The sequence below is a fragment of the Oenanthe melanoleuca genome, chromosome 18 (genome assembly GCF_029582105.1).
Source record: "Oenanthe melanoleuca isolate GR-GAL-2019-014 chromosome 18, OMel1.0, whole genome shotgun sequence".
Lineage (NCBI taxonomy): Eukaryota > Metazoa > Chordata > Aves > Passeriformes > Muscicapidae > Oenanthe > Oenanthe melanoleuca.
Genome location: NC_079351.1, coordinates 1,316,737 through 1,342,257, shown reverse-complemented (window position 1 = coordinate 1,342,257; position 25,521 = coordinate 1,316,737). Strand labels below are relative to the sequence as shown.

Genomic DNA, 25,521 nt, shown 5'->3' with positions numbered 1-25,521 from the left:
CGGGATGGGGGGTTCCAGTGGGATTGGGAACCTGGAAGAGATGGGATCCTGATGCAGGTGGGATCTTGGAGGAGCTGGGGGGTCCCAGTGAAATTTGGGAAGAGGAGAGGATCCCAATGGAGGTTGGGGGTCCCTGATGGAGCTGGGGGTCCCCGGGACACCCCGGGCTCTGGGAGGTCCCCACCCCGGCCGTTACCAGCACCTCCCTCCATTGTTTCCCAGCCCGTTTTTTCCCGATGAGCTCATCTTCCCTTGGCTCCCGCTGGCGACTTTATGGCAGGGAAATGATTCTGCAGCCAGAGGAAAGCAGATCCAAGGTTCTCTTCCCCCCCTGTCCCGTTTCCAGCCGGGTTTGTTTCTGCTCCAGGCAGAGGGATTCGAGCTGGGAGCTCGGTCAGGAACGTTTTCCTCATTCTTGTACTGGACTGGGACTGGAACCTCCAGGCTGGGACTGGGACTGGAACTTCCAGACTGGGACTTGGACTGGGACTGGGACTGGAATTGGGACCTCCAGGCTGGGATTAGTACTGGGACTGGGGTTCCCAGCAGGGCTGGGAGGGGGCAGGGCAGCACGAGCGGCTCGGCTTTAATTGCGGAGCGGCTGCCGAGCCCAGCAAAGCCCGGCAGAACAGAAGCCATTGTCCGGGTGCGCAGGTCGGGATCGCTGCCGTGCCGAGGGCAGGGCAGGGAGCTGAAATTTCCCTTCCCTTCCCTTCCCTTCCCTTCCCTTCCCTTCCCTTCCCTTCCCTTCCCTTCCCTTCCCTTCCCTTCCCTTCCCTTCCCTTCCCTTCCCTTCCCTTCCCTTCCCTTCCCTTCCCTTCCCTTCCCTTCCCTTCCCTTCCCTTCCCTTCCCTTCCCTTCCCTTCCCTTCCCTTCCCTTCCCTTCCCTTCCCTTCCCTTCCCTTCCCTTCCCTTCCCTTCCCTCCCAGCCGTGACTCAGGTGCCGCGATCCGCGCACCGGCCCCGCCAGCGGCTCCAGCCGCGCTCGCCCCGGGGCTCAATAATGGGATTATTGTTCCTTTGCGTGCAAAGCCTCGCTCGGGGTTGGTGTCCCCGCCCTGCCCTGCAAACCGCAGCCGCCTGCGCCTTCCCAGCCCCGGCACGGGCCGCCCCAGCCCCGCTCGTTCCCGGCATCCCAGAGCCGCTCCCGAGCCCGGGGCAGCGCCGGGATCCAGCGGGAGGGACCCGGGGGACAGGGGGGACCCACGGGGGCCACCCAGTCCTGCAGGGATCATCCAGTCCTGCAGGGATCATCCAGTCCTACAGGGATATCCAGCCCTAAAGGGACCATCCAGCCCTAAAGGGATCACACAGCCCTAAAGGGATCATCCAACCCCACAGAGGTCTTCCAATCCCACAGGGATCATCCAGTCCCACAGGGATCATCCAATCCTACAAGGATCACACAGCCCTAAAGGGATCATCCAGTCCCACAGGGGTCTTCCAATCCCACAGGGAACATCCAGTCCTAAAGGGATCACACAGCCCTAAAGGGATCATCCAGTCCCACAAGGGCAGGATGGGACCCATGGGGACAGTGGGGGACCCACGGGGGTCTTCTAATCCTAAAGGGATCATCCAGTCCTACAAGGATCACCCAGTCCTAAAGGGATCATCCAACCCCACAGGGATCATCCAACCCCACAGGGATCATCCAATCCTAAAAGGATCACACAGCCCTAAAAGGATCACACAGCCCTAAAGGGATCATCCAGTCCCACAAGGGGCAGGATGGGACCCACAGGGACAGGGTGGGACCCACATTTTTGGGGCTGAAATTCCCGGGTTTTTGGGGCTGGAATTCCCAGGGTTCAGGGCTAAGCATTCCAGGATTTTGAGGCCAAAATTTCCAGGTTTTTGGGGCCAGAATCCCTCGGGTTTTAGGCCAGGAATTCCCAGGCTTTGGGTCTTAAAATTCCAAGGATTTTGGGGCTGAAATCCCCAGGTTGATGGGGCAGGTATTCCCAGGATTTTTGGCCTAAAATTCCCGGAGTTTCGTGGCTGAAATTCCCAGGAAATTTGGGGCTAAAATTCCCAAGATTTTCAGGCTGAAATTCTGAGAGTTCTAAGCTTGGAAGGGGCAGGGTGGGACCCACGGGGGTCACCCAGTCCTGAAGGGAAAAGGAAAAGGAAAAGGAAAAGGAAAAGGGAAAGGAAAGGAAAGGAAAGGAAAGGAAAGGAAAGGAAAGGAAAGGAAAGGAAAGGAAAGGAAAGGAAAGGAAAGGAAAGGAAAGGAAAGGAAAGGAAAGGAAAGGAAAGGAAAGGAAAGGAAAGGGGAGGAAAGGAAAGGAAAGGAAAAAGGAAAGGAATAAGGAATAAGGAATCATCAGCCTCTGGATCTCCACTTGAGATTTCAGGCCAAGCCCAGCTCATCCCTCCAGCTCCAGAGGAGTTTCCCTGCGGGTTCCTCCACAATTTCCAGTCACTGATAGTGCTGGTCCCAGGCAGCACCTCCGTGGATTGAAACACAAAAAAACTCACAACAAAATCAGGAAAACCCAGCCAGCCCTGCATTCCTGGGCTTTTCCACAGGCAGGGTGCTTGGCCCAGCCCTGGGAGCAGCACAGACACCTCGGGGCTGGGAGGAACTGGGGGATTTCCCCTTTATTTCCCATTATTTCCCCATTCTTGGGTCACCCCTTTGTCAGCAGGGCCTGGAAAACCCCAAAACATCCACAAAAGCAGCAAAAATACAGCAGCCACAAATACAGGCCAGGGGGTTGGTTTTAAACCCCATCAAAAGAAAAGGACATTTATTTGGGCTGGGGGTTGAAGTTTTAACTGCAGAGGGGTCACATTGAACCTTCCCTCCAGCCAGTGGGATTTATGATGATTGTAAGGCCTCAAGAATCTAAAGGTTTTACTGAAAAATTAGTAGGGGATGGAGGAGGGGGAGAGACCCCCAGCCAAAATTGGGTGTTTTGCTTGCAGGCAGCTCACAGGACATGGGCAGCCCCTCCAGGAAAGGATGGGAAGAGAGGGATCAACCTTCCCTCTGCTCACCAGATTTTCTTCTGGGATTTCTGAATCCTTCCCTAGGGATCCATCCCATCTGGCCTGGCTGCATCCAAGCAGGATGAAATGTTTTATTTGGCATTATCTCCCAGAAATCTGATTACAAGGCTGCCTTTAACTCTCTAATTTTTTTTTTTTTTTTTTGGTACCACATGCCAGGAATTAAACCAGGAAACATCCCTGCCAGGCTGGAGGATCCCAAGCCGTGGACAACCCAAAGGATTTGAAGGTTTTTAAGGTTTTGGGCTGGAAACTGAGGGCTCAGAGCTCTGCAAACCCCTCAGTGTGGGGATGGGACAGACTGGTTCCCAGCTGGGGCAGATCCCTTCCCTCAAAAATAAAAATAAAAATAAAAATAAAAATAAAAATAAAAATAAAAATAAAAATAAAAATAAAAATAAATTAAAAAAAAAATATAAAATAAAATTAAATTAAATTAAAGTAAAATAAAATTAAAGTAAAATAAAATTAAAATTAAAGTAAAATAAAATTAAAGTAAAATACAAGTAAAATAAATCCTGCACTGGGATGCAGGGAGAGCTCTCACCTTTTAAAAAGCTGCTCATCCTGCAGAAGGCTGAATTCCCAAATTTCCCCTGTGCTCACCTGCACAGCCCTGGGATGCACACCCAGGATGAATTTGCCTTTCCTTGTTTTTTCCCCCTCTTTTCCCATCCCCAAGGAATCTGCCTGCCCAGGCAGGAGCTCGGAAAGGCAGGAATGATGAGGCTGGAGAGGGGAAACCCAGCAGAGTGGGGGGAGGAGGAGCAAATCCCTGGATTTATGGCACCCAAACAACTCTGTGCAAACTCCATTTCCCATTTATTGAGAGCAATCACAGTTAAAAGGTCAAATCCATCAGCAGGCAGGAGCTTTGGATCATCCAGAGGGACACACAGAGGGAAAAAATAACCAAAAAAAATCAAGGATCCAACAGAAAGGGGCAGAAACCAAAAAATCAAGGATCCAACGGGGACAGCTCCAGCTCAGTTTATTCCAGCCTGATCTGGGACATCCCAGCCCCACTTGCAGAGGGACAGGAGCTGACCCAGTTATTCCCACAGGAGGGTTTGGGGGATTCAGGGTTTTTGTGGAGGGTGGAATGAGGGCAGCTGGGATTTGCAGCATCTTCCAGCCCTGGCAATTCCCTCCTGGCTGGAGGCAGAGCCTGGATCAGCCCTGGGGGCTCAGGAGGATCCATCCCAGCAGAAATGTTTGGGAATCACCAGGAGAGGCAGGAATTTCATCCTGAGGGATTCAGCCTTCGTCCTGGAGTGCTGGCTCAGCTCCAGGATGGGCCTGGCTGGGCTCTGCAGGGAGCTCTGCGTGGCTCTGGAATTCTGCAATCCCTTGGGAATTGCAGCCAGGCAGGGACTGGAGCTCACAGCTCAGCCCAGAGGACTCAAACCCTCCTTTCCTGGGGTTTGTTCCACAGAAAACCCCACAACACTGGACACAGCACCTTGGAGCAGTGCCCCTCTGAGACACTTCAGGAAAAAAGAAAATGACATTTCCCTCTTGCAGAGATCCCAAGAAAATTCATCTTTATTTGCCCGGGCTGTGTCCATCCATCCACAGCAATTCCCTGCAGCATTCCCGGGGAGCAGCAGGGTGTGGGAGCTGTGATCCCCGGCTTACCACAGCCCTGAGGGCTGGAACTCCAGACTCCACTGCAAAGCCTCAGGGAGGATTCCCAGGCTCTGACAGAACAGAGAGGATCAAAATCCCAAATGGGCTGGAATTCCAGACTCCACTGCAAAGCCTCAGGGAGGATTCCCAAGCTCTGACAGAACAGAGAGGATCAAAATCCCGATTTCTTCCCCTGGAGAAACCAGCCCAGCCCCTTCCAAGAGGAAACCCAAACCAGGATCTGGGAGCAGCCACCCCCACCTGTGCTGGAAACCATCACAGGGCAGGGGGAGAGACAAAATCAGAGGAAATCAACAGCAGGGCAGATCCCAGGTTCCATGTGCGGGTCCATCCGGGCGGGCTCGGACGCTGCCGGGGCTGCAGCCCCGCCCTAGCCCAGCCCCACGTCCAGGGACATCATCACCACGAAGCCCAGGATGCAGCTCCACGAGGCCAGCTTCCCGTTGCCGCTGCGGGGACAGAGGGAGGGAGGGGTTATTTGGGGTTTTTGTCTTCATTTCCGGTTATTTGGGGTTTTTTTGTCTTTATTTCCTTCTGCCTGCACTCACAGTCAGGGATCAAACACCAAGGGATGAATCGGGGGCTTGGATGTTCATTAAATCTGGTCTAAGGACACTGCAACACTTCCAGCTAACAGTGAGCAAAGTGGAGATCCAGCTGGGTTCAAGCTCTTTTAAAGCTCAGCAGTCCCATTAAAAGCTTAACATCTACATTATTTATCCTTTTGACCCAACAACCAAACTCCTGTGACCTCCAGGGCAGCAGTGCCAAACCAAAAACTGCTACTTGGAATCAGGAAGAAGAGGGAAGAAGGAAGGACAAAAAAAGGAGAAAGAGACCGTGCCCAAGAACCTGCATCTTATCCCACCACTATTACTATATTTTACTATAAAATTATTATATATTACTATATATTGCTATAATATTACTATATATTACTATAACATTGCTATATATTACTATATATCACTATATTACTATATATTACTATAACATTGCTATATATTACTATATATCACTATATTACTATATATTACTATAATATTGCTATATATTACTATATATTACTATATATTGCTATAATATTGCTATAATATTACTATATATTACAATAGTATTATATGTATTACTATATATTACTATATTTTACTATACATTACTATATATTTTACTATATATTACTAGAATATTACTATATTCTAAACCCCCCTACACTCTAAAATCTATTCTAAAACCAAATTTATTTTATTCTAAAATAAAATAAATGTATTGCCAAATTCCAAACCCTTCAGCATGTGAAATCACACACTTCTACACAAAGTGCTGAGCGGTTTTAACTCCAGCACTCAAATCTGGAAGCCTTTTCCAAGGCCTCGAGTTCAGAGCAGTGTCAGGGAGCACAGAGAGCTCCAAACTCCCAGGAGAGGGGAGAGGGAGGCTGGGGAGGGCAATCCCAGTCCTGCTGCTCCTGTCCCATCCAGGGAGGGATGTTCCCAAGCCTGGGATGGGGAGGGACCCCAGCAATGCCTTGGCCATGGGATCATTTCATTCCCTCTCCATTCTAGCCCTGGATATTCCCAGCCCTTCCACCTCCACTTCCCAGGTGTTTCATCCCCTCTGCTCCCAACCTCCCCTTTTTCCAGGGACACTCCTGGGCCCCAGGGGGTCTCACCTGCTCTGTGCCTCGGGGATGATGTCGTCCATCACCACGTAGACCATGGCCCCAGCAGCGAACCCCAGCGCGTAGGGCAGGAGGGGCTGGGCCAGCACCACGGCCAGGGCACCCACAGCCCCAGCCAGGGGCTCCACCAGGCCACTCAGCTGGCCATACCTGCAGGGGACAGCCACAGCACCCCTGGGGACATGCAGGGGACAGCCACAGCATCGCTGGGGACATGCAGGGGACAGCCACAGCATCGCTGGGGACAGCCACAGCGTCCCTGGGGACAGCCACAGCACCTCTGGGGACAGCCACAGCATCTCTGGGGACAGCCACAGCACCCCTGGGGACAGCCACAGTGACCCTGGGGACAGCCACAGCGACCCTGGGGACAGCCACAGCACCCCTGGGGACATGCAGGGGGTGCAGAGCCAGCCCAGAAGGGCACAGGGCTCACACCCCTGGGATCAGGGACTGTTGGGATCAGGGATTGTTGGATCTGGGATTGTTTGGATCAGGGATTGTTGGGATCAGGGATTTCCGGGATCAGGGAGTGCTGGAATCAGGGATTGTTGGGATCAGGGATTTCTGGGATCAGGGATTGTTGGATCAGGGATTTCTGAGATCAGGGATTGTTGGATCAGGGATTTCTGGGATCAGGGATTTCTGGGATCAGGGATGCATCCCCTGGATTCAGGGCTGGTCTCTGAGCTCACACTGCAGAAGGAGCAGGACAGTGCTGGAAGGCTCCAGCACTCCCAGCCCCAGATTCCAGAGGGAACAGCAGATCCATCCCAAGGGTGGACATGCCAGGATGTCCAGGGAGGGGATGAGTGGCCAGGGGGCTGGAGAAGGGCTCCTGCCCTGGGGTTTTTGGGAGCAGAGGGCAGAGCTCACCAGAACGCTTTCCAGGTGGAGAATCCAGCACCACGCAGAGGCAGGCTGACAGCCAGCCCCTCTGGGAAGTTCTGGATCCCAATCCCAATGGCTAAATTCCTAAAAAAAACCACAAATAGATCCATTTATTTCTGTCAGGATGAAGGATGCAATGGAAGTGCTGAGGTTTAACAGGATCCCAGCAAATTCCATCCCCCAGCAGCTCCAGCACAGGGTGACAGGGACCAGCTGGAGGAGAAGAGATTTGTCCTGGGGGGCTCCTGAAGGGATTCCAGCCCCAGGATTCCCAGACCTGGGCATCTGGAGCAGCCAGGAGTGAGGGTGAGGTTCCTCCCAGGGGGACCCCAATGGCCACAGGGTTTTGTTTTCCCTCTTTTCCCCCTCTTGCATCCCATAAAAGGGAACACTTGGAATTTTCCAGGGTGAAAACCAGCAGAGGGGAGAGCAGGGCTGTGGAATCACAGAGCCATGGAATGTTTGACTGGGAAGGGATTTTAAAACTCATCCCATGGGCAGGGACACCTCCCACTGTCCCAATCCCCAATGTCCAGCCTGGCCTGGGACACTTCCAGGGATCCAGGGCAGCCACAGCTGCTCTGGGGATTCCATCCCAGGGAAGGATTTTGTCCTCCCAGGGAAGGATTCCTCCCTTGTGAGCTCCTGTTGTGTCCCTGCTGTGCACATCCACCTCCCAGCCTTGCAGCTCCGCAGGAGTTTGGGATTTTTGGGGGAATGTTTCAGGCACCAAACAGGGCTCACACAAATCCCTGCTGGGCTGTGCTGGTGGCACTGGGGGACACCAACAGTGGGATCATCCCTGGGGGCTCCAGCAGGGAGGGCTCAGGCTCTGAGAGGTCCCAGAGGGATCCCAGAGCCTCTCCGAGCTCAGCTCCTCCCCTGCCAACCCCCTCACTTCCTATCAGTGAAATAAACCCGGTGAGAAAAAACCTCTGAGGGTTGTTTAAACTTCTCCCAGGGTTTCCAGAGGAGGGGAGGGGAAGGGGGGAGGCTCTGGGTTTCCCTGAGCAGGACAGGCCATTACAATCACTAACATTATTCCAGGAGAGAGAGGGAGGACGGAGGGGGAACCATCCCTGCTGGAAAACACTGGAGCCGCTGTCTGGGCTGGGTTTGTTTTTTTTTGTTTTTTTCCCTCCTTCCCTCGCTCAGCACAAAGCAGCTATTGCTGCTCCTGGCCACAACAAATTAACGGGAGGGAGCCGTGAATGCAGGGTCTGTGTGGGCAGGGGGAGCCCCCAGGAGATGCCCCCGGGAACAGAGACCCCCAGGCTGACCCCGAGGGGCACAGGGAGGGATGGGATGGGATGGGACCGGGGCAGATCCAGGGGGAACATCAGGGGCTTGTCCCTGAGCTCTCCCTCCTCTCCTTCCCACACACCCCACAGAACAACTCATCCAGGTCCCCAGAACCAGGAACCAGCCCAGGACAATCCATCTGTGCTCCCCAAAACCAGGAACCAGCCCAGGATAATCCATCTGGGCTCCCCAAAACCAGGACAATCATCTGGGTTTTCCAAAACCAGGAACAACCCCAGGATATTCTGATCCCAAGGGATATTCCAGTCCATTCCCATTGAATATTCCAGTCCCAAGGGATATTCCAATTCCGATGGATATTCCTGTCCCATGGAATATTCAATACCAAGGGATATTCCTGCCCTGTCCCAAAGGATATTCCACTCCAAAGGGATATTCCAGTCCCAAAAGATACTCCAGTCCCAAGAGATATTCCAGCCCAATCCCAAGGGATATTCTGATTCCAAGGGATATTCCTGCCCAATCCCATTGAATATTCCATTCCCAAGGAATATTCCAGCCCATTCCCAAGAGATATTCCATTCCCAAGGGCTCTCCCAGCCCATTCCCAATGGATATTCCATTCCCATACCCAAGGGATTCTCCGTTCCCCAGGGCTCTCCCAGCCCATTCCCAATGGATATTCCATTCCCAATGGATATTCCATTCCCATTCCCAATGGATTCTCCATTCCCAAGGGATTCTCCACTCCCAGGGCTCTCCCAGCCCATTCCCGATGGATATTCCATTCCCATTCCCAATGGATTCTCCATTCCCAATGGATATTCCATTCCCATTCCCGATGGATTCTCCATTCCCGATGGATATTCCATTCCCATTCCCAATGGATTCTCCATTCCCAATGGATATTCCATTCCCATTCCCGATGGATTCTCCATTCCCATCCCCAGGGCTCTCCCAGCCCTCCCCCGGGGCTGTCCCAGCTGTCGCTCCCGGCCCCGCCCGCAGCCCCCGCGGGCCGAGGCGATCGGAGCCGCTCGGTGTCACCCGGGGGAACAACGGCGACTTTGGGCGACAGAGGGGGACACTTGGGAGGGTCCCCCGAGGACACGGGGACAGGGGGACACGGGGACAGGGGGGGACACGGGGACACGGGGTAACACGGGGGGACAGCAGGGACACGGGGACACGGGGACACGGGGGGACACGGGAAACAGGGGGGACACGAGGGACACGGGGGGACACAGGGGGACACGGGGGGACACGAGGGACACGGGGGGACACAGGGGGACACGGCGGGACACGGGGACAGGGGGGGACACGAGGGACACGGGGGGACACGGGGACACGGGGGGACACGAGGGACACGGGGGGACACAGGGGGACACGGCGGGACACGGGGACAGGGGGGGACACGAGGGACACGGGGGGACACAGGGGGACACGGGGGGACACGGGGGGACACGGGGGGACACGGGGGGACACGGGGGGACAGGGGGACACACGGGGGGACACGGGGGACACGGGGGGGACAGGGGGACACGGGGGGACACGGGGGGACACGGGGGACACACGGGGGGACACGGGGGGACACGGGGGACACGGGACAGGGATGTGTGTGTGCCACTGGCGGCTCAGAAATGTCACCTGGTGTAAGAGCTCAAATGAGGGATGGGAAGTCCGGGCGGGCTCTTTAAAATGCTGATTATTATATCCAAATGATGGAACAATTTATTTATCCTTTAAAATGCTGATTATTGTACCCAAACGATGCAGCAATTTATTTATCATTTAAAATTCTATTTATTGTATCCAAACGATGCTGCAATTTATTTATTTATTATTTAAAACGCTGTTATTATATCCAAACAATGCAGAAATTTATTTAACATTTAAAATACTGTTTATTGTATCCAAACAATGCTGCAATTTATTTATTATTTAAAATGCTGTTATTGTACCCAAACGATGCAGCAATTCACGGCCCTGGGTGAAAGAGCCCAGCCCACAGCTCTGGGTTAGTCTGAAAACTTCTAATTCTGGTTCCAGTGCATTAAATACTTTTAATTAAGGAGCATTTTAAAACCTGACAACCAATCAACACCTTTACCATCATTACTGACATTACCTTATTCTTGTTACGATTTTCCAATCACCAAAAGTTAGTGTGGCACACTTCAACCTAAAAGTTGTTTGCTTGTGAAATCTTTTTGCCTGGTAAAAACATCTTTGGTTTAAAGTAAATTTGTCCTTACATAACATAAATATGGCAATGCTGGTAATTATGATAGGCTGTAGGTAACAGTGAAAGTATTGATTGGTTGTTATGTATTAAAAGAAAAATAAATAATGGATTGGAAGCAGAACTGGAGTCATTTCAGACAAATCCACAGCTGAAAAATCTTTGGGCTGGGCTCTTGTCACCCACAACCCGTGAACTGCTGAATTATTTGAACACAATAAACAGCAGTTTAAATAATCAATTAATTGCTGAATCATTAGGATATAATAAACACAATTTTAAAATAATAAATAAATTGCTGTACCGTTTGAACACAATAAACAGCACTTTATATAATAAATAAATAGTGTTATCATTAGGATATATTAAACTATTTTAAATAATAAATAAATAAATTGCTGTGACGTTTGAACACAATAAACAGCATTTTATAAAATAAATAATGTCACCCCAGTGTCACCCTGATATCCCCAATGTCACCCCAATGTTACCCTGATGTCACCCTGATATCCCCAATGTCACCCCAGTGTCACAACAATGTCACCCTGATATCCCCAATGGGACATGCCCAGGGATGGGAACGTGGAACCAGGTACCAATCCCAGATTTGTGGAGAAAAGTGGGATGGGATTTTGGGATGGGATTTTGGGATTTTGGGATGGGATTTTGGGATGGGATGGGAACATGGAACCAGGCACCAATCCCAGATTTGTGGAGAGCAGTGGGATGGGAACTCTGATGTTCCCACCTGGGAGAGAAGCAGCTCCCCAGGATGGGAATTCTCATCCCAGCCACAGGGACAGGAGCTTCATGGAAGCTCAAAAATAAAATAACATTTGTGCATTTGTGCAGGGGGAGTGCAGAACATCCATCCCTGTTTTATCCCCACCTCTCAGTCTGAGTCAGACCTGCAGGGATTTGGTTTTTTTTTTTTCCTGCAAGCAGCCAAGTTATTCCCTGGAATATTCCCTGGCACAGGTTTTTTCCAGTTTTGTCAGCAGCACAACCCAGGCACACTCCCGAGTTCCTGCAATCCTGCCCCGAGGAAATTAATTTTATGGCAAATTTGTCCTTGACCAAAAAAAAAAAAAAAAAATTTCAAGAAGCAGCAACGCTGTGTAAGAAAATGGATTTGGCTTTTGTAGCACGGGGAAGAGTCCTGCAGACAGCAAAGAGCTCCTGGGGGATTTGGGAGGTGGAGATTTGGGATTTGGGAGATGCAGATTTGGGATTTAGGAGATGTAGATTTGGGATTTGGGAGGTGAAGATTTGGGATTTGGGAGGTGGAGATTTGGGATTTGGGAGATGCAGACTCAGGATTTGGGGGATGCAGATTTGGGATTTGGGAGATGCAGACTCAGGATTTGGGAGGTGCAGATTTAGGATTTGAGAGGTGAGGATTTGGGATTTGGGAGGTGCAGATTTGGGATTTGGGAGATGTAGATTCAGGATTTGGGGGATGCAGATTTGGGATTTGGGAGGTGAAGATTCAGGATTTGAGAGGTGAAGATTTGGGATTTGGGAGATGCAGACTCAGGATTTGGGGGATGCAGATTTGGGATTTGGGAGGTGAATATTCAGGATTTGGGAGATACAGACTCAGGATTTGGGAGGCGCAGATTTAGGATTTGAGATTGGGTTTGGGAGGTGCAGATCCGGGATTTGGGAGCCCCGCATGTCCCCTGCCTGTCCCCTGCCCACATTCCGCCCCTGCCGCTCCAGCCCCATCTGGTTTGTGTTAGGGGGGAGCGGAGGGTCCCATCCCTCCCCCGCGGTTCCGCGGGAGCGCAGGGGAGGCAGAGCAGCTTTTCCAGCCCTGGCTGCCCTTCTCTTCACCTTCCTGCCTGGAAGGCGGCCAGGAGCGGCTCCAGCCTCCCCCATTCCCGTCTGGGGGAACCTTCCCCTCCGGGCACGCCCGCCCTGCCCTGGCACCGCCTCCTCCCCTGTCCCACAGCATTTTGTCCTGAGCTGCTGTTTGCACCCCGCGGAATTCCCAATATTCCCAATATTCCCAGTATTCCTGCAGGGAGCAGGCAGCCCCACAGCAGTGAGGGATGAGCGGCTCAGCCCCCACGGGAAACACCCCAAAAGGGGCACCTGCCCCATCCCAAACCCCACCCGAGCTGCCTGGGGCACTCCAGGGAAGGGGCAGCCAAAGCTTCTCTGGGAATTCCATCCCAGCCCCTCACAGGGAACAATTCCTTCCCAATATCCCACCCAGCCCTGCCCTCTGGGTTTCCCATTCCCATTCCTGTTCCCATTCCCCATTGCTATTCCTATTCTCCCATTCCTATTCTCCCATTCCCATTCCCCATTCCCATTCCTGTTACCATTCTTGTTCCCATTCCCATTCATTCCCATCCCTGTTCCCATTCCCATTCCCACTCCTATTCCCATTCCCATTCCTATTCCTGTTCCTGTTCCCATTTCCATTCATTCCCATCCCTGCTTCCATTCTCATTCCTGTTCCCATTTCCATTTCCATTCTCATCCCTGTTCCCATTCATTCCCATTCCTGCTCCCATTCCCGCTCCTGTTCCCATTCCCACTCTTGTTCCCATTCCCCATTTCCATTCCTATTCCTGTTCCTGTTCCCACTCCCATTCCCATCCCCATTCCCGGCACAGCCTCTCCGTGCATTCTCCCCAAATCCCGGCTCAGCAAAGCCCAGCTCCCGCCGGGTCTCTGCTCCGGCCGCAGCTCCCGAGGATTCCCGGCAGGAGCAGAGCCTGCACACCCGGGGGCAGCAGAGAAACGCGCAGGAGAGCGGGAGGAGCCGGGAGATGGGCAGGAGGGGGAATCCCGGGATGCTGGGCGAGCCAGGATGATGGCAGGATGGAGAATCCATGAATCCCAGGATTCTGGATGAGCTGGGATAAGAATCCATGAATCCCAGGATTCTGGATGAGCCAGGGTGATGACAGGATAGAGAATTTGGGGATCATGGATGAGCCAGGATGATGGCAGGATGGAGAATCCATAAATGCCAGAATTCTGGATGAGCTGGGATAACAGGCAGGATGGAGAATCCATGAATCCTGGGATTCTGGATGAGCCAGGATGAGAATTTGGGGATCCTGGATGAGCTGGGATGATGGGCAGGATGGAGAATTTGGGGATCCCATATGAGCTGGGATGATGGCAGGATGGGGAATCCTGGATCATGCATGAGCCAGGATAGAGAATCCTGGGATCACAGATGAGCTGGGAGATGAGAATTCCAGAATCCTGGATGAGCTGGGATGGAGAATCCATGAATCCCAGGATCCTGGATGAGCCAGTATGATGGCAGGATAGAGAATTTGGGGATCCTGTATGAGCTGGGATTGTGAGCAGGATGGAGAATTTGGGAATCCTGGATGAGCTGGGATGATGACAGGATAGAGAATTTGGGGATCCTGTATGAGCTGGGATGGAGAATCCACGAATCCCAGGATCCTGGATGAGCCAGGATGATGGCAGGATGGAGAATTTGGGAATCCTGGATGAGCTGGGATAGTGGGCAGGATGGAGAATCCCAGAACCCTCCTGGAGCCCAGGGATTCTCGGGATGGCTGAGCTGGTCCAGCACACCACAGCACCAGCTGTGTGAAAAGGTGAGATTCCCTTCTTCCCAATTCTCATTTTTGGGGTTTCAGCAGATCCCAGGATCTGACTGGGATCATCACTGTGGGGCTGCTCCTGCTCTTGGACAGCACAGGGAAATCCCCTGGAAAGCCCTCTGGGATCCCTGCAAGGACCAGGAGCAGGGCATTAACCCTGGAATTCTTCCCTGGGAGGGTGGGGTCTGCAGGATGAGCCTTCCCAAGGCTGGCAGGGCTCAGTCACACCCAGCAGGAGGAGAAGGGGAAAGGAGGAGGGAAACTGAGTCAGGGAGCTGCTCCATGAAAATGCTGTGCCACAGGAATGGATGTGACACAGATCAACCTTCCCTCTGGATGTGTCCAGAGCCAGCACTACCTCTCACATTAAACAGAATTCCAGCTCTTTTCCCCAACCTCCAGAAGAACAAGGAGCCTCCAGGAGATTCCCAAAGGATTCCCCAGTCCCAGCAGTGACAGCCAGGCTGGTGGCAGCGCAGGGATCCTGTCCCCTCTGCAGCTGACTCCATTTGCATTGGGGTTTTCCTGCTCCAGATGCCACCTTTCATCTCCCATGATTAATGCCCTTGGAAATCCAGAGAAAGCACCAGCTGCTTCTGCCTTCTCAGCCTCCCCAGAGCAGCTGAGGGGGAAAAAAACCTCCTTTTGTTCCAGCAGCTTCATAGCTGCCTTTATGAAGAGCCTTTTATTTCCAAAGGTTAGGGAAACACAGTGGGAAAAGCTGGACTATCCTGATTTTCTCACTGGGAGGGAGGAATTTTTCCCCCAAAATCCAACCTGATCCCTTTCTCCTTCAGAACAAGGTGACTGAGCCATAAGAGCAGGTGCAAATTCCAAGGAAAAGCAGAGCCTGGGCAGCAGGTGCCGTTTGCAGAGCAGCCACCAAGAGGTGCCAGCAGCTCTTGCAAAGCCTCAGCAGCTCCTCTCCAGATTTATCCCAGATTTATCCCAGATTTATCCCTTATTCCCATTTATCCAGTCCACTTCCACCCAGCTGAGATCCCACTCATCTCCCCCTGAAGGATTCACCCAGCTGAGATTTCACTGATCCCCATCTGAGGAATTCACCCAGCTGAGATTTTCCTGATCCTCACTTGAGGGATTCACCCAGCTGAGATTTTCCTAATCCTCACTTGAGGGATTCACCCAGCTGAGATTTCACTCACCCCCACCTGATTTCCACATCCTTTTTCCCTTTTTCCTGCCCTCTTCTCTGGAGCTCCCCACAGCTGAGCTGAGCATCCCCAGGGATGTTTAACAGGGAGAAAGGAGGGGGATGAACACCCCAAAATCCTTCCTGAGAGCATGCAGGAGGGGGATGAACACCCCAAAATCCTTCCTGAGGGCCAGCAGGAGGAGGAGGGACACCCCAAAATCCCTTCTGAGGGCCAGCAGGAGGGGATGGACACCCCAAAATCCCTCCTGAGGGCCTGCAGGAGGGGATGGACACCCCAAAATCCCTCCTGAGGGCCAGCAGGGACCCTCAGCTGCCTCCTCCCCAGCCCCAGTGATCCCAGAGAGGAAAAGTCACATCACCACAGCAGAACCATCCACACCAGAAACGTTTCCTGGCGAGCTCAGGGGGAGGAAAACGCAGCAGCACCAGGAATTTCTGCCCCTCCCTTTGCTCCCCTTGAGCTTCCAGACAATTTTCATCCATCCCTGGATCCCCAACCCCCTGGCACAGGTGAAGCTCCAAACACAAAAAGCAGGATGGGGTCTTACCTGGCACTTTGGAACGTGGCAGACTCGGATTTTCCAATGGCCCCAAATCCAACTCCCACTGCCAGGCCCTCTGAAACAGCAGGAAAAAGGCAGTGAGCTGCAGCCCTGGGTGTGACCAGAACTGTGGGTTCTGTCCCCAGCTGTTAAACCAGGCAGGGCAGTGACTTTTATCTCTGGATCCTCTGCTCATGGGCATCTTTAAACCAGCTGGGCAATCATCTTTATCTTCCCACAGCCCATCCTCCCTCCAGGAGATATCTCCTGTTCATGGCCAGTGAGTCCCAGGGCATGACTGATAAAATTCCATCATCCCATGGGAGATGCTCCAGCCAGGGGAGGAGCCAAGCCTTTCCTACCCAGATAAAAACTGAGATTTTGGACACCAAGGGACCTTCTTTCCACTGGATTCCAGAGGAAAGCCAGACCTTTGCACATCATCCCTGGAGCTTCAGAGGAAACTGCACCTTCTCCAGGAGCACTGCTCCAGCTGAACCACATCTGCCACTGCAGGAGGATGCAGCCACCATTGAATGGGACTGTGCCAACACCCTGACTGACTGACGGGTGTCAGCTTGGATTCTGACTCTGGCAGGGCTGGGATTGTTCTGTGTAATACTGCATTGCTAGTTTAATTTTCCTAGTAAAGAACTGTTATTGCTAATTCTCCTCTCTTTGCCTGAGAGCCCCTTAATTTCACAATGATAATAATTTGGAGGGAGGGGTTTACATTCTCCGTTTCAAAGAGAAGCTCCTGCTTTTTTTGGGAGACACCTGTCCTTCCCACCAGGCCACCAGCCCTCCCTGAGCTCCTGGGGAGCAGCAGGAGCCCAGCCCTGGAGCATCCTTTGAATCCAGGAGGATTCATCCCAGCACTGCCAGGGTTATTCCCACTATGGATCTGCTGTTCCTTGGGCCAGCACAGAGAGAAGGTTCTGGATTAATGAAGAAAGGGGGAAGATCCCAATCCCACCAGAGCAGTGGGATTTTAACACAGAACCAAGCAGAGCAAAATCTGTTCCCAAAGGCTCAGGCTCAGCAAAGCTTGGTGGATTCAGAAGAACCAAACCCCATTTCTCCCAAACCAGGATCAGGCTCCCAGCAATGCCCCCTCCCCTCCTCCTGGGCCCCAAAACCAGCACCACCCCTGCATGGAGCACAGGGAAACCCAGACTCCACCAGAAAACCCCTGCCCTGCAGATTATTGGATATTACAGCTAATCCCAAAATTTAAAATACAGTTCATGCCATAAACCCCAGGGAAAAAAGCTGAAAAGACTTCCCAGGAAAAAAAAAAAGACAAAAACAAAAACCAAAAAAAAAAAAAAAAAACAAAAAAAAAAAAAAAAAAAACTTATTTTCAGAAAGCAAACCGTCAGTATTTTTTTCCCTTGTGTTTAAAACCCCCATTTTTGTTTTTGCTTTTTTTTTCTGTTTTTTTTGTTTGTTTGTTTGTTTTGTTTTGTTTGGGGTTTTTTGTGGTTTTGTTTTGGGGTTTTTTTTTTGTGGTTTTGTTTTGGTTTTGGGGTTTTTTTGGGGGGTTCTTTGGGTTTTTTTCAGCCTTCTCCCTCTCCCATCAAGGTGGAGGGGGGATGTTCAGAACCCAGACTTGGGGGATTTTAGAGGCTCCAAGGAGGGGCCCAGGTGAGCACCCAGCAGGTGGGAAATGTGCCAGAGGAGGAGCTCCCAGGGGAAGGACACCGTGGGTGTGTTTCTGTGGCCCTGGGAGCTCCCAGTTGCCTTGGAAACACCAGGAAAAGCAGCAAAACCCGGGATGATCCCAACATTCCCAGCCCAGCCCAGAACTGCAGCCAAGGAGGGGGAAAGCAGAGCAGGGGCAGCCCTAAAACAGGGCAAGGAGAGCCCTAAAACCAGCCCTAAAACCGGGCAAGGAGAGCCCAAACCAGCCCTAAAACCAGCCCTAAAACAGGGCAAGGAGAGCCCTAAAACCAGCCCTAAAACAGGGCAAGGAGAGCCCTAAAACCAGCCCTAAAACAGGGCAAGGAGAGCCCTAAAACCAGCCCTAATACAGGGCAAGGAGAGCCCAAATCAGCCCTAAAACCAGCCCTAAAACAGGGCAAGGAGAGCTCAAATCAGCCCTAAAATCAACCCTAAAACAGGGCAAGGAGAGCCCAAATCAGCCCTAAAACCAGCCCTAAAATCAGCCCTAAAACAGGGCAAGGAGAGCCCTAAAACCAGCCCTAATACAGGGCAAGCAGAGCCCTAAAACCAGCCAAGGAGAGCCTAAATCAGCCCTAAAATCAACCCTAAAATCAGCCCTAAAACAGGGCAAGGAGAGCCCAAATCAGCCCTAAAACAGGGCAAGGAGAGCAAGGAAAAGGATTTGTCAAAAGCTTTGGGGATTTCAGGGCAGGTGAGGGGAGCAGAGACCTGCAGAACTTGGGGAAAATAGCAGGAATTCTGGATTTCACAGCAGGAAATGCCTTTTTTTTCTTTTTTTTTTTTCTTTTTTTTTTTTTTTCTTTTTTGTGAGGAGAGTTTGGGATGCTGAGGAATCCCCCTGCACGAGCAGGGCTGTGGGTACCAGCATGGACACACTGAGCTCATCCCAAAAAATTCCTCCCTGTGATGAAACAAAGATAAAATAAACCCTTCCCAAATCCTGCTCAGGGATCCCAAATCCTGCAGGATTTGTCCCCTCCCTGATCCTCCTGGCTCAGCCAAGGGAGGATCTGCAGCTGCCAAGGTCTCATCCATTATTCATCCTGCTCTTGGAAGAGCTGTTAAGTTCCTAGTGGGAAATTAATCTCACCATAATGAGGTTTGGATTTCTCCAAGAGTTTAAGCACTGCCACTCAGAGATTTTAATTTTTTTTTTTTTTCCCTGCAGATTGAAGGCCAGGACTCTCCAGGAAACATCATTTTGTTATTATTGCTCAAGGATTTGCAGATTCCAGGGATTTCCCAGGTTGTAGGTCCCCAGCTGGGCTGTGTGGGCACTCAGGTGGAATTTGGGAGAAAGGAGGAAATGCTGCAAACTCCTAATCCTGGCTTAACCCCCACAGGAGCCAGCCCATCCTCATCCCAACCTTTCCTATTTTCTCCTCCTTCCACAAAAGCAAATCCTCAATTCAACCCCATGGAGCTGCAGCAGCTCAACAGGAGCTGACAACTCAACCTCCACCTGATCTGAAAGAATTCCATCCAGTTTTAAATAATTCCACCTGATTTGAAAGAATTCCACCTGATTTGAAAGAATTCCACCTGATTTTGAAAGAATTCCATCCAGTTTTAAAGAATCCACCTGATTTGAAAGAATTCCATCCAGCTTTAAATAATTCCACCTGATTTGACAGAATTCCATGCAGTTTTAAAGAATTCCACCTGATCTTGAAAGAATTCCACCTGACCTTGAAAGAATTAAAGCAACTGTCCAACACCCCAAAACTCCTCCAGCCTGGAAATGCTTCTCTGGAAGCAGAAAACTCTTTGCCAAATTCCCAGAGCAGAACTGAGCTAAAAGCAGGAGCTGAGCTCTGTGACCCCACAGCACCTGAATCCATCAGAGATATTTAAAGTTTCATCCCCAGCACACAAATGTTTTCTCAGGCCAGTGCTCAGGAGGTTTAATGTGACAGAGCTGCTGGGGACAGGGCAGGACAGCAGCTGCCACCTGCATTTTGCAGTGGAATATTTCACTGCAGCTGCTGAAAATCCTGGTTTAATTGGATTTTTGTCACCTTGGTGGTGGCTGCTGAAGGAACAGCAATGTGTGTGACAGACGAGCTGCTGGCAGGGGGACATCAGTGTCCCCTCCCTGACTGGGTGAGGCTGCAGGAAAATTTCCCAGCCTGGAAAATGCAGAATTGCCTTGAGCTGTTGGCATTGGAGCTGCTGGGGGAGCTGGGCTGGGACAGAGAGACAAAAGCTGAGAGCAGCAGCCATGGGGGTGGCACCTGGGGGTGGCACCTGAGGGTGGCACCAGCACCTGGGGATGGCACCTGTGTCCTTCACCTGAGAGCAGCAGCCATGGGGACGGCACCTGGGGATGTCACTAGCACCTGAGAATGTCACCTGAGAATGGCACCCACATCTGGGAATGGCACCTGTGTCCTTCACTGAGAGCATCAGCCACAGCTGAGGATGTCACCTGAGTCCTGGGGATGTCACCTGAGTCCTTCACTGAGGGGAGCACCCACACCTGGGGATGTCACCCACATCCTTCACCTGAAAATGTCACCTGCATCCTTCACCTGAGAATGACATCAACACCTGAGAATGTCACCAACACCTGGGGATGGCACCTGTGTCCTTCACCTGAAAATGTCACCTGAGTTCTTCACTGAGGGGAGCACCCACACCTGGGGATGTCACTTGGCAGTGCCACCTGCATCCTCCACCTGAGAATGTCACCCACACCTGGCAGTGCCACCTGCACCCTCCACCTCAGCCCCTCAGCCACACCTGGGGATGTCCCCACATCCCTCACCTGGGGACACTTCACTGCTCCACTTCCCTGAAATTCCCTGGAATTGCTGCTCCCTGCACCCCCCACACCTTCCCTGGAATGAAAGGGAAGCCTCTGGGCTCAGGGAAGGAGCTCTGCCTCATTCAGGGCATGGCTGGAGGTTTAAAAAAAGCTGCAGCATCCAGAATTCCACCTGGGAACAGCAGGGATCCGACCACAGGGGCACCACTGCTGGGGGAGCTCACCTGGGAAATGTCAAACCCCAAAAACTGCAGGGGGAGCTCACCTGGGAAATGTCAAACCCCAAAAACTGCTGAGGGAGCTCACCTGGGAAACGTCAAACCCCAAAAGTGCCAGGGGAGCTCACCTGGGAAATGTCAAACCCCCAAAAACTGCCGGGGGAGCTCACCTGGGAAATGTCAAACCCCAAAAACTGCTGAGGGAGCTCACCTGGGAAATGTCAAACCCCCAGCTCACCTGGGAGGTGCCAAACCCCACAGAGCAGGTACAAACCCAAAGGGTTAAATCTGAAATCTGTCACCACTGGCAGTTCAGGGTTCAGCTCTGCCCCAGGGTACACACAGCTAAAAACCTGATTAAAAAAAAAAGCCTTATAAAATCAACCCTTATTGCTATGACTAATAATTAATAATTACTTTGACTAAACTAATAATAAATAATAAATAAATAAAATAATAAACAAACCTAATAAATACCCAGGAAAAACCCACCAGCTTTTCCTGAGACTAGAATCCTGCAGCAGTGAAAAAACAACTTATTGTCATGAGAAGGAATCCTGAGGCTGTAGCAGTTACTCACACCTGTGAGAACTATCCTGAATTAAAGAGAAATATGTAAAAAAGATCTAAAAAGGGACATTGGACAGCATGCAGACATTTCTGTGCTGGCCAATCAAATGGAATAACAACTGGTTACTAATTAATTAGAAATAAACAGGATGCTTTGTAAAACCTGTGAGCTGGGACTGAAATAAACTGAAACTGAAGTGAAAATAAACAAGAGACTTTCTATCAGCACAAAAATAAAAGTGTCTGATCTCATTTGTGTCTCTGCAGCAACAGCTCGGTGCCAGGGACAGAGCACTGCAAACCAGTTATCCCAGTTATCCCAGTTACCCCAGTTCCCAGTTATCCCAGTTTATCCCAGTTATCCCAGTTCCCAGTTATCCCAGTTCATCCCATTTATCCCAGTTATCCCAGTTTATCCCAGTTATCCCAGTTATCCCAGTTATCCCAGTTCCCAGTTATCCCAGCAGTAATTCCCAGCTATCCCAGTAGTAATTCCCAGTTATCCCAATTATCCCAGTTATCCCAGTTATCCCAGCAGTAATTCCCAGTTATCCCAGCAGTTATCCCAGTTATCCCAGCAGTAATTCCCAGCTATCCCAGTTATCCCAGCAGTAATTCCCAGCTATCCCAGCAGTAATTCCCAGTTATCCCAGTAGTAGTTCCCAGTTATCCCACCAGTTATCCCAGTTCCCAGTTATCCCAGTTTAGTCCTTCATCCCAGTTATCCAACCAGTTATCCCAGTTATCCCAGCAGTAATTCCCAGCTATCCCTGCTGCCCCTCACCCCAAGCACTGCTCAGAACCCACCCTACAACTTTTGGGGTCAATCTCTCCCCCCTGAGCCAGCAGAGGACCCCAGAATGTCCCCAAATGTCCCCAAATGTCCCCAGATTGTCCCCAAATGTCCCCAAATGTCCCCAGATTGTCCCCAAATGTACCCAGATGTCCCCAAATGTCCCCAGATGTCCCCAAATGTCCCCAGATGTCCCCAGATGTCCCCAGCCTGTGCTGGCACTGCGAGGACAATCCCAAGGGACAGGGCTGGCTGCTGTCCCCAGGCCAGAGCAGCTCCCCAGAGCTGGCAGCACCTCCAGGAGTGTCCCTGTCACCTCCTGTCACCTCCTGTCCCTCCTGCCCTCCCCTGTCCTGCTGCTCCCATTGAGGATCCCCAGCCCCTCGTGGCTCCGGGAGCCGAGGGGGGCTCAGGGACAGCAGTGTCACCTCTGCTGGTGGCTCTGCCACTCCCCTCCCCTGCAGGGATGGGCTCAGTCTGGCTCAGCACAAATCAAAAACTGGGAATTGCAGGTTTCCATGGCAACGCTGCGGGGGCTGGCAGCGCCAGGGATGCTCCGAGGCAGGGGCAGGGCCCCGGGACGGGCTGGGGATGGGAACCCACATTCCCAACACCCGGGAGGCACGGCAGGGAACTGTCACCTGCAGCCCCTCCCTCCCCACTGCCACACCTGGGGACACACTCGGGTCTGGCTGAGCCACAAGTCCCCTAAAGATCCCTGGGACACCAGGGGAGGCTCAGGGGGCTGGGAATGGGGCTGGGACACCAGGGGAGACTGGGAGAGGTGGGAATGGGATTGGGAATGGGACTGGGAATGGGACTGGGACACCAGGGGAGGCTCAGGGGGCTGGGAATGGGATTGGGACACCAGAGAGAAGCTCAGGGGGCTGGGAATGGGATTGGGACACCTGGGGAGACTGGGGGAGCTGGGAATGGGACTGGGAATGGGACTGGGAATGAGACTGGGACACCAGGGGAGACTGGGAGAGCTGGGAATGGGATTGGGACACCAGGGGAGACTGGGAGAGCTGGGAATGGGACTGGGAATGGGACTGGGAATGGGACTGGGACACCTGGGGAGACTGGGAGAGCTGGGAATGGGACTGGGAATGGGACTGAGAATGGGACTGGGACACCAGGGGAGACTGGGAGAGCTGGGAATGGGACTGGGAATGGGACTGGGAATGGGACTGGGACACCAGGGGAGGCTCAGGGGGCTGGGAATGGGATTGGGAATGGGATTCTGACACCTGAAGAGACTGGGAGAACTGGGAATGGGATTAGGAATGGGACTGGGACACCAGAGGAGTCTCAAGGAGCTGGGAATGGGGCTGGGAATGGGGTTGGGACACCAGGGGAGGCTCAGGGGGCTGGGAAGAGGCTGGAGAATTCCTGAGGGAGCTGAAGGGGGCTCAGCCTGGAGAACAGGAGGCTCAGGTTGGGCCCCCCCCACCAGGGCTCCCCTCCCCTGCCACAGCAGCACAAAGGGAAAGGCAGCTCCCAGCTCACACCTCACTAATTGTTATTTGTGGTACACCAGTAACATTTTAATTAATCTGAAGCCTTCAGCATAACAGCCACCCAAGGTACAAAGCTAAACCAGAATAAACAGGGCTTGATTAAATACATAATTAATGTTCTGCTAAAGCAGGCGTGTATGAATATTAATTAGCAGGAAGAGTCTGCAGTTTGGCATCTCCTGTCATTATCAATTTATCCTTTCCATTGGCATCCCCAGCTTGGGAGCCAACGGTCCAACAAAGCCCCACAAGCTCTGAGGGGCTGTGGGAGGCTGGGCTGGGCTCCCTGCTCTGCCCTGGGACTGAGCCAGACCAGCCTGCAAGGGGCTCAGAGCCCAGCACTGAACACAGGGTGTGGCCAGAACTGTGGGTTCTGTCCCCAGCTGTTAAACCAGGCAGGGCACTGACCCTGATCTCTGGATCCTCTGCTCATGGACATCTTTAAACCAGCTGGGCAATCATCTTTATCTTCCCACAGCCCATCCTCCCTCCAGGAGATATCTCCTGTTCATGGCCAGTGAGTCCCAGGGCATGACTGATAAAATTCCATCATCCCACTGGGAGATGCTCCAGCCAGGGGAGGAGCCAAGCCTTTCCTACCCAGATAAAAACTGAGATTTGGGACACCAAGGCACCTTCTTTCCACTGGATTCCAGAGGAAAGCCAGACCTTTGCACATCATCCCTGGAGCTTCAGAGGAAAACTGCAATTCCCACCCCAGCAAGGCTGGAAAGGCTGGAGGAGGGAAAATCTCCTGGATTTTGTCACTCCCAGGGAAATGCAGGAGCTGGGATTGCACACCCACAGTGGAGCTTTCTCCCCTGGGAAGGGAATCCCTGCTGGAATTTGGGGTGGGTGTCCTGGCACTGGATGAAAGCCACTCCCAAAGTCACCAAGCACCAGGTGAGGTAGGAAAACAGCTCTTGCCAAAACTTCCTGAATTTACAGATCCAGAAATCTGTGAATTTGGGAAGAAATAATGGAAGTTGTTTTTTCCCTGCACCCAGCCAACCTCCAGCCTGAGCCAGGCAAAGAATGGAGAGAGGAAAGAGGAGGAGGAGGGAGGGGAGAAGAAACCAGGAAAAAAACCCCTGGAACAGGTTTCCTTATTTTACTTTCAGCATCCCCAAGAATGGCAAAGCAGCCCCACGTCCTGAGCTGTCCCAAACTGATCTCATCATCCTCTGAGCACCACAAAGCTCAGCCTGGCAGGACCTGCAGCTCTGCAATTTCCCACCATTGTCCAAACCCAGGAAATCAAGCCCCAAACTGCTCATCCTCCTACAGAGCTCTGGAATGCATCCCTGGCTGCTCCCAGCACACAGGGTGAGGAGGAGCAGGATTCCCTGAAATGCATCCCTGGCTGCTCCCAGCACACAGGGTGAGGAGCAGGATTGCCTGAAATGCATCCCTGGCTGTTCCCAGCACACAGGGTGAGGAGGAGCAGGATTCCCTGAAATGCATCCCTGGCTGCTCCCAGCACACAGGTGAGGAGGAGCAGGATTCCCTGAAACATCCCTGGCTGCTCCCAGCACACAGGGTGAGGAGCAGGATTCCCTGAAATGCATCCCTGGCTGCTCCCAGCACACAGGGTGAGGAGGAGCAGGATTCCCTGAAATGCATCCCTGGCTGCTCCCAGCACACAGGGTGAGGAGGAGCAGGATTGCCCTTCCCCAGCTCCCCGGGAATGGCAGCTCCAGCCCCCCCAGCCCCTCCCCACGGGGTAAATCCGGGACAGGATCGGGCCAGAGGTGACACCCAGCACGGCCATGGGCAGGGCAGAGGGGAGCTGGGGCTGGGTGGGGCAGGGACGGACACACGGACACGGGGACACACAGACACACGGACACACAGGCACAGGGACTCACCCGGGATGTTGTGGATGGACACACAGACACAGGGAC

At 52.3% G+C, this 25,521-nt stretch overlaps 1 protein-coding gene across 4 annotated transcripts in view; it reads right to left on the bottom strand.

Annotated features, from left to right (window-relative positions):
- Positions 1–4,028: 4,028 nt before the first annotated feature.
- The window catches only part of SLC39A11 (solute carrier family 39 member 11), a 63,621-nt gene continuing 42,128 nt past the window's right edge, over positions 4,029–25,521 (bottom strand). For all 4 annotated transcript variants that reach the window (XM_056506233.1, XM_056506231.1, XM_056506232.1 and 1 more), the window contains exons 7-10: positions 16,070–16,139; positions 7,223–7,321; positions 6,338–6,496; positions 4,029–5,114 (exon numbers count right to left, since the gene is read on the bottom strand). In XM_056506233.1, coding sequence (XP_056362208.1) covers positions 5,036–5,114; positions 6,338–6,496; positions 7,223–7,321; positions 16,070–16,139 — 407 coding nt within the window. In that variant the 3' untranslated portion in view covers positions 4,029–5,035. The remainder of the gene's footprint in view (positions 5,115–6,337; positions 6,497–7,222; positions 7,322–16,069; positions 16,140–25,521) is intronic.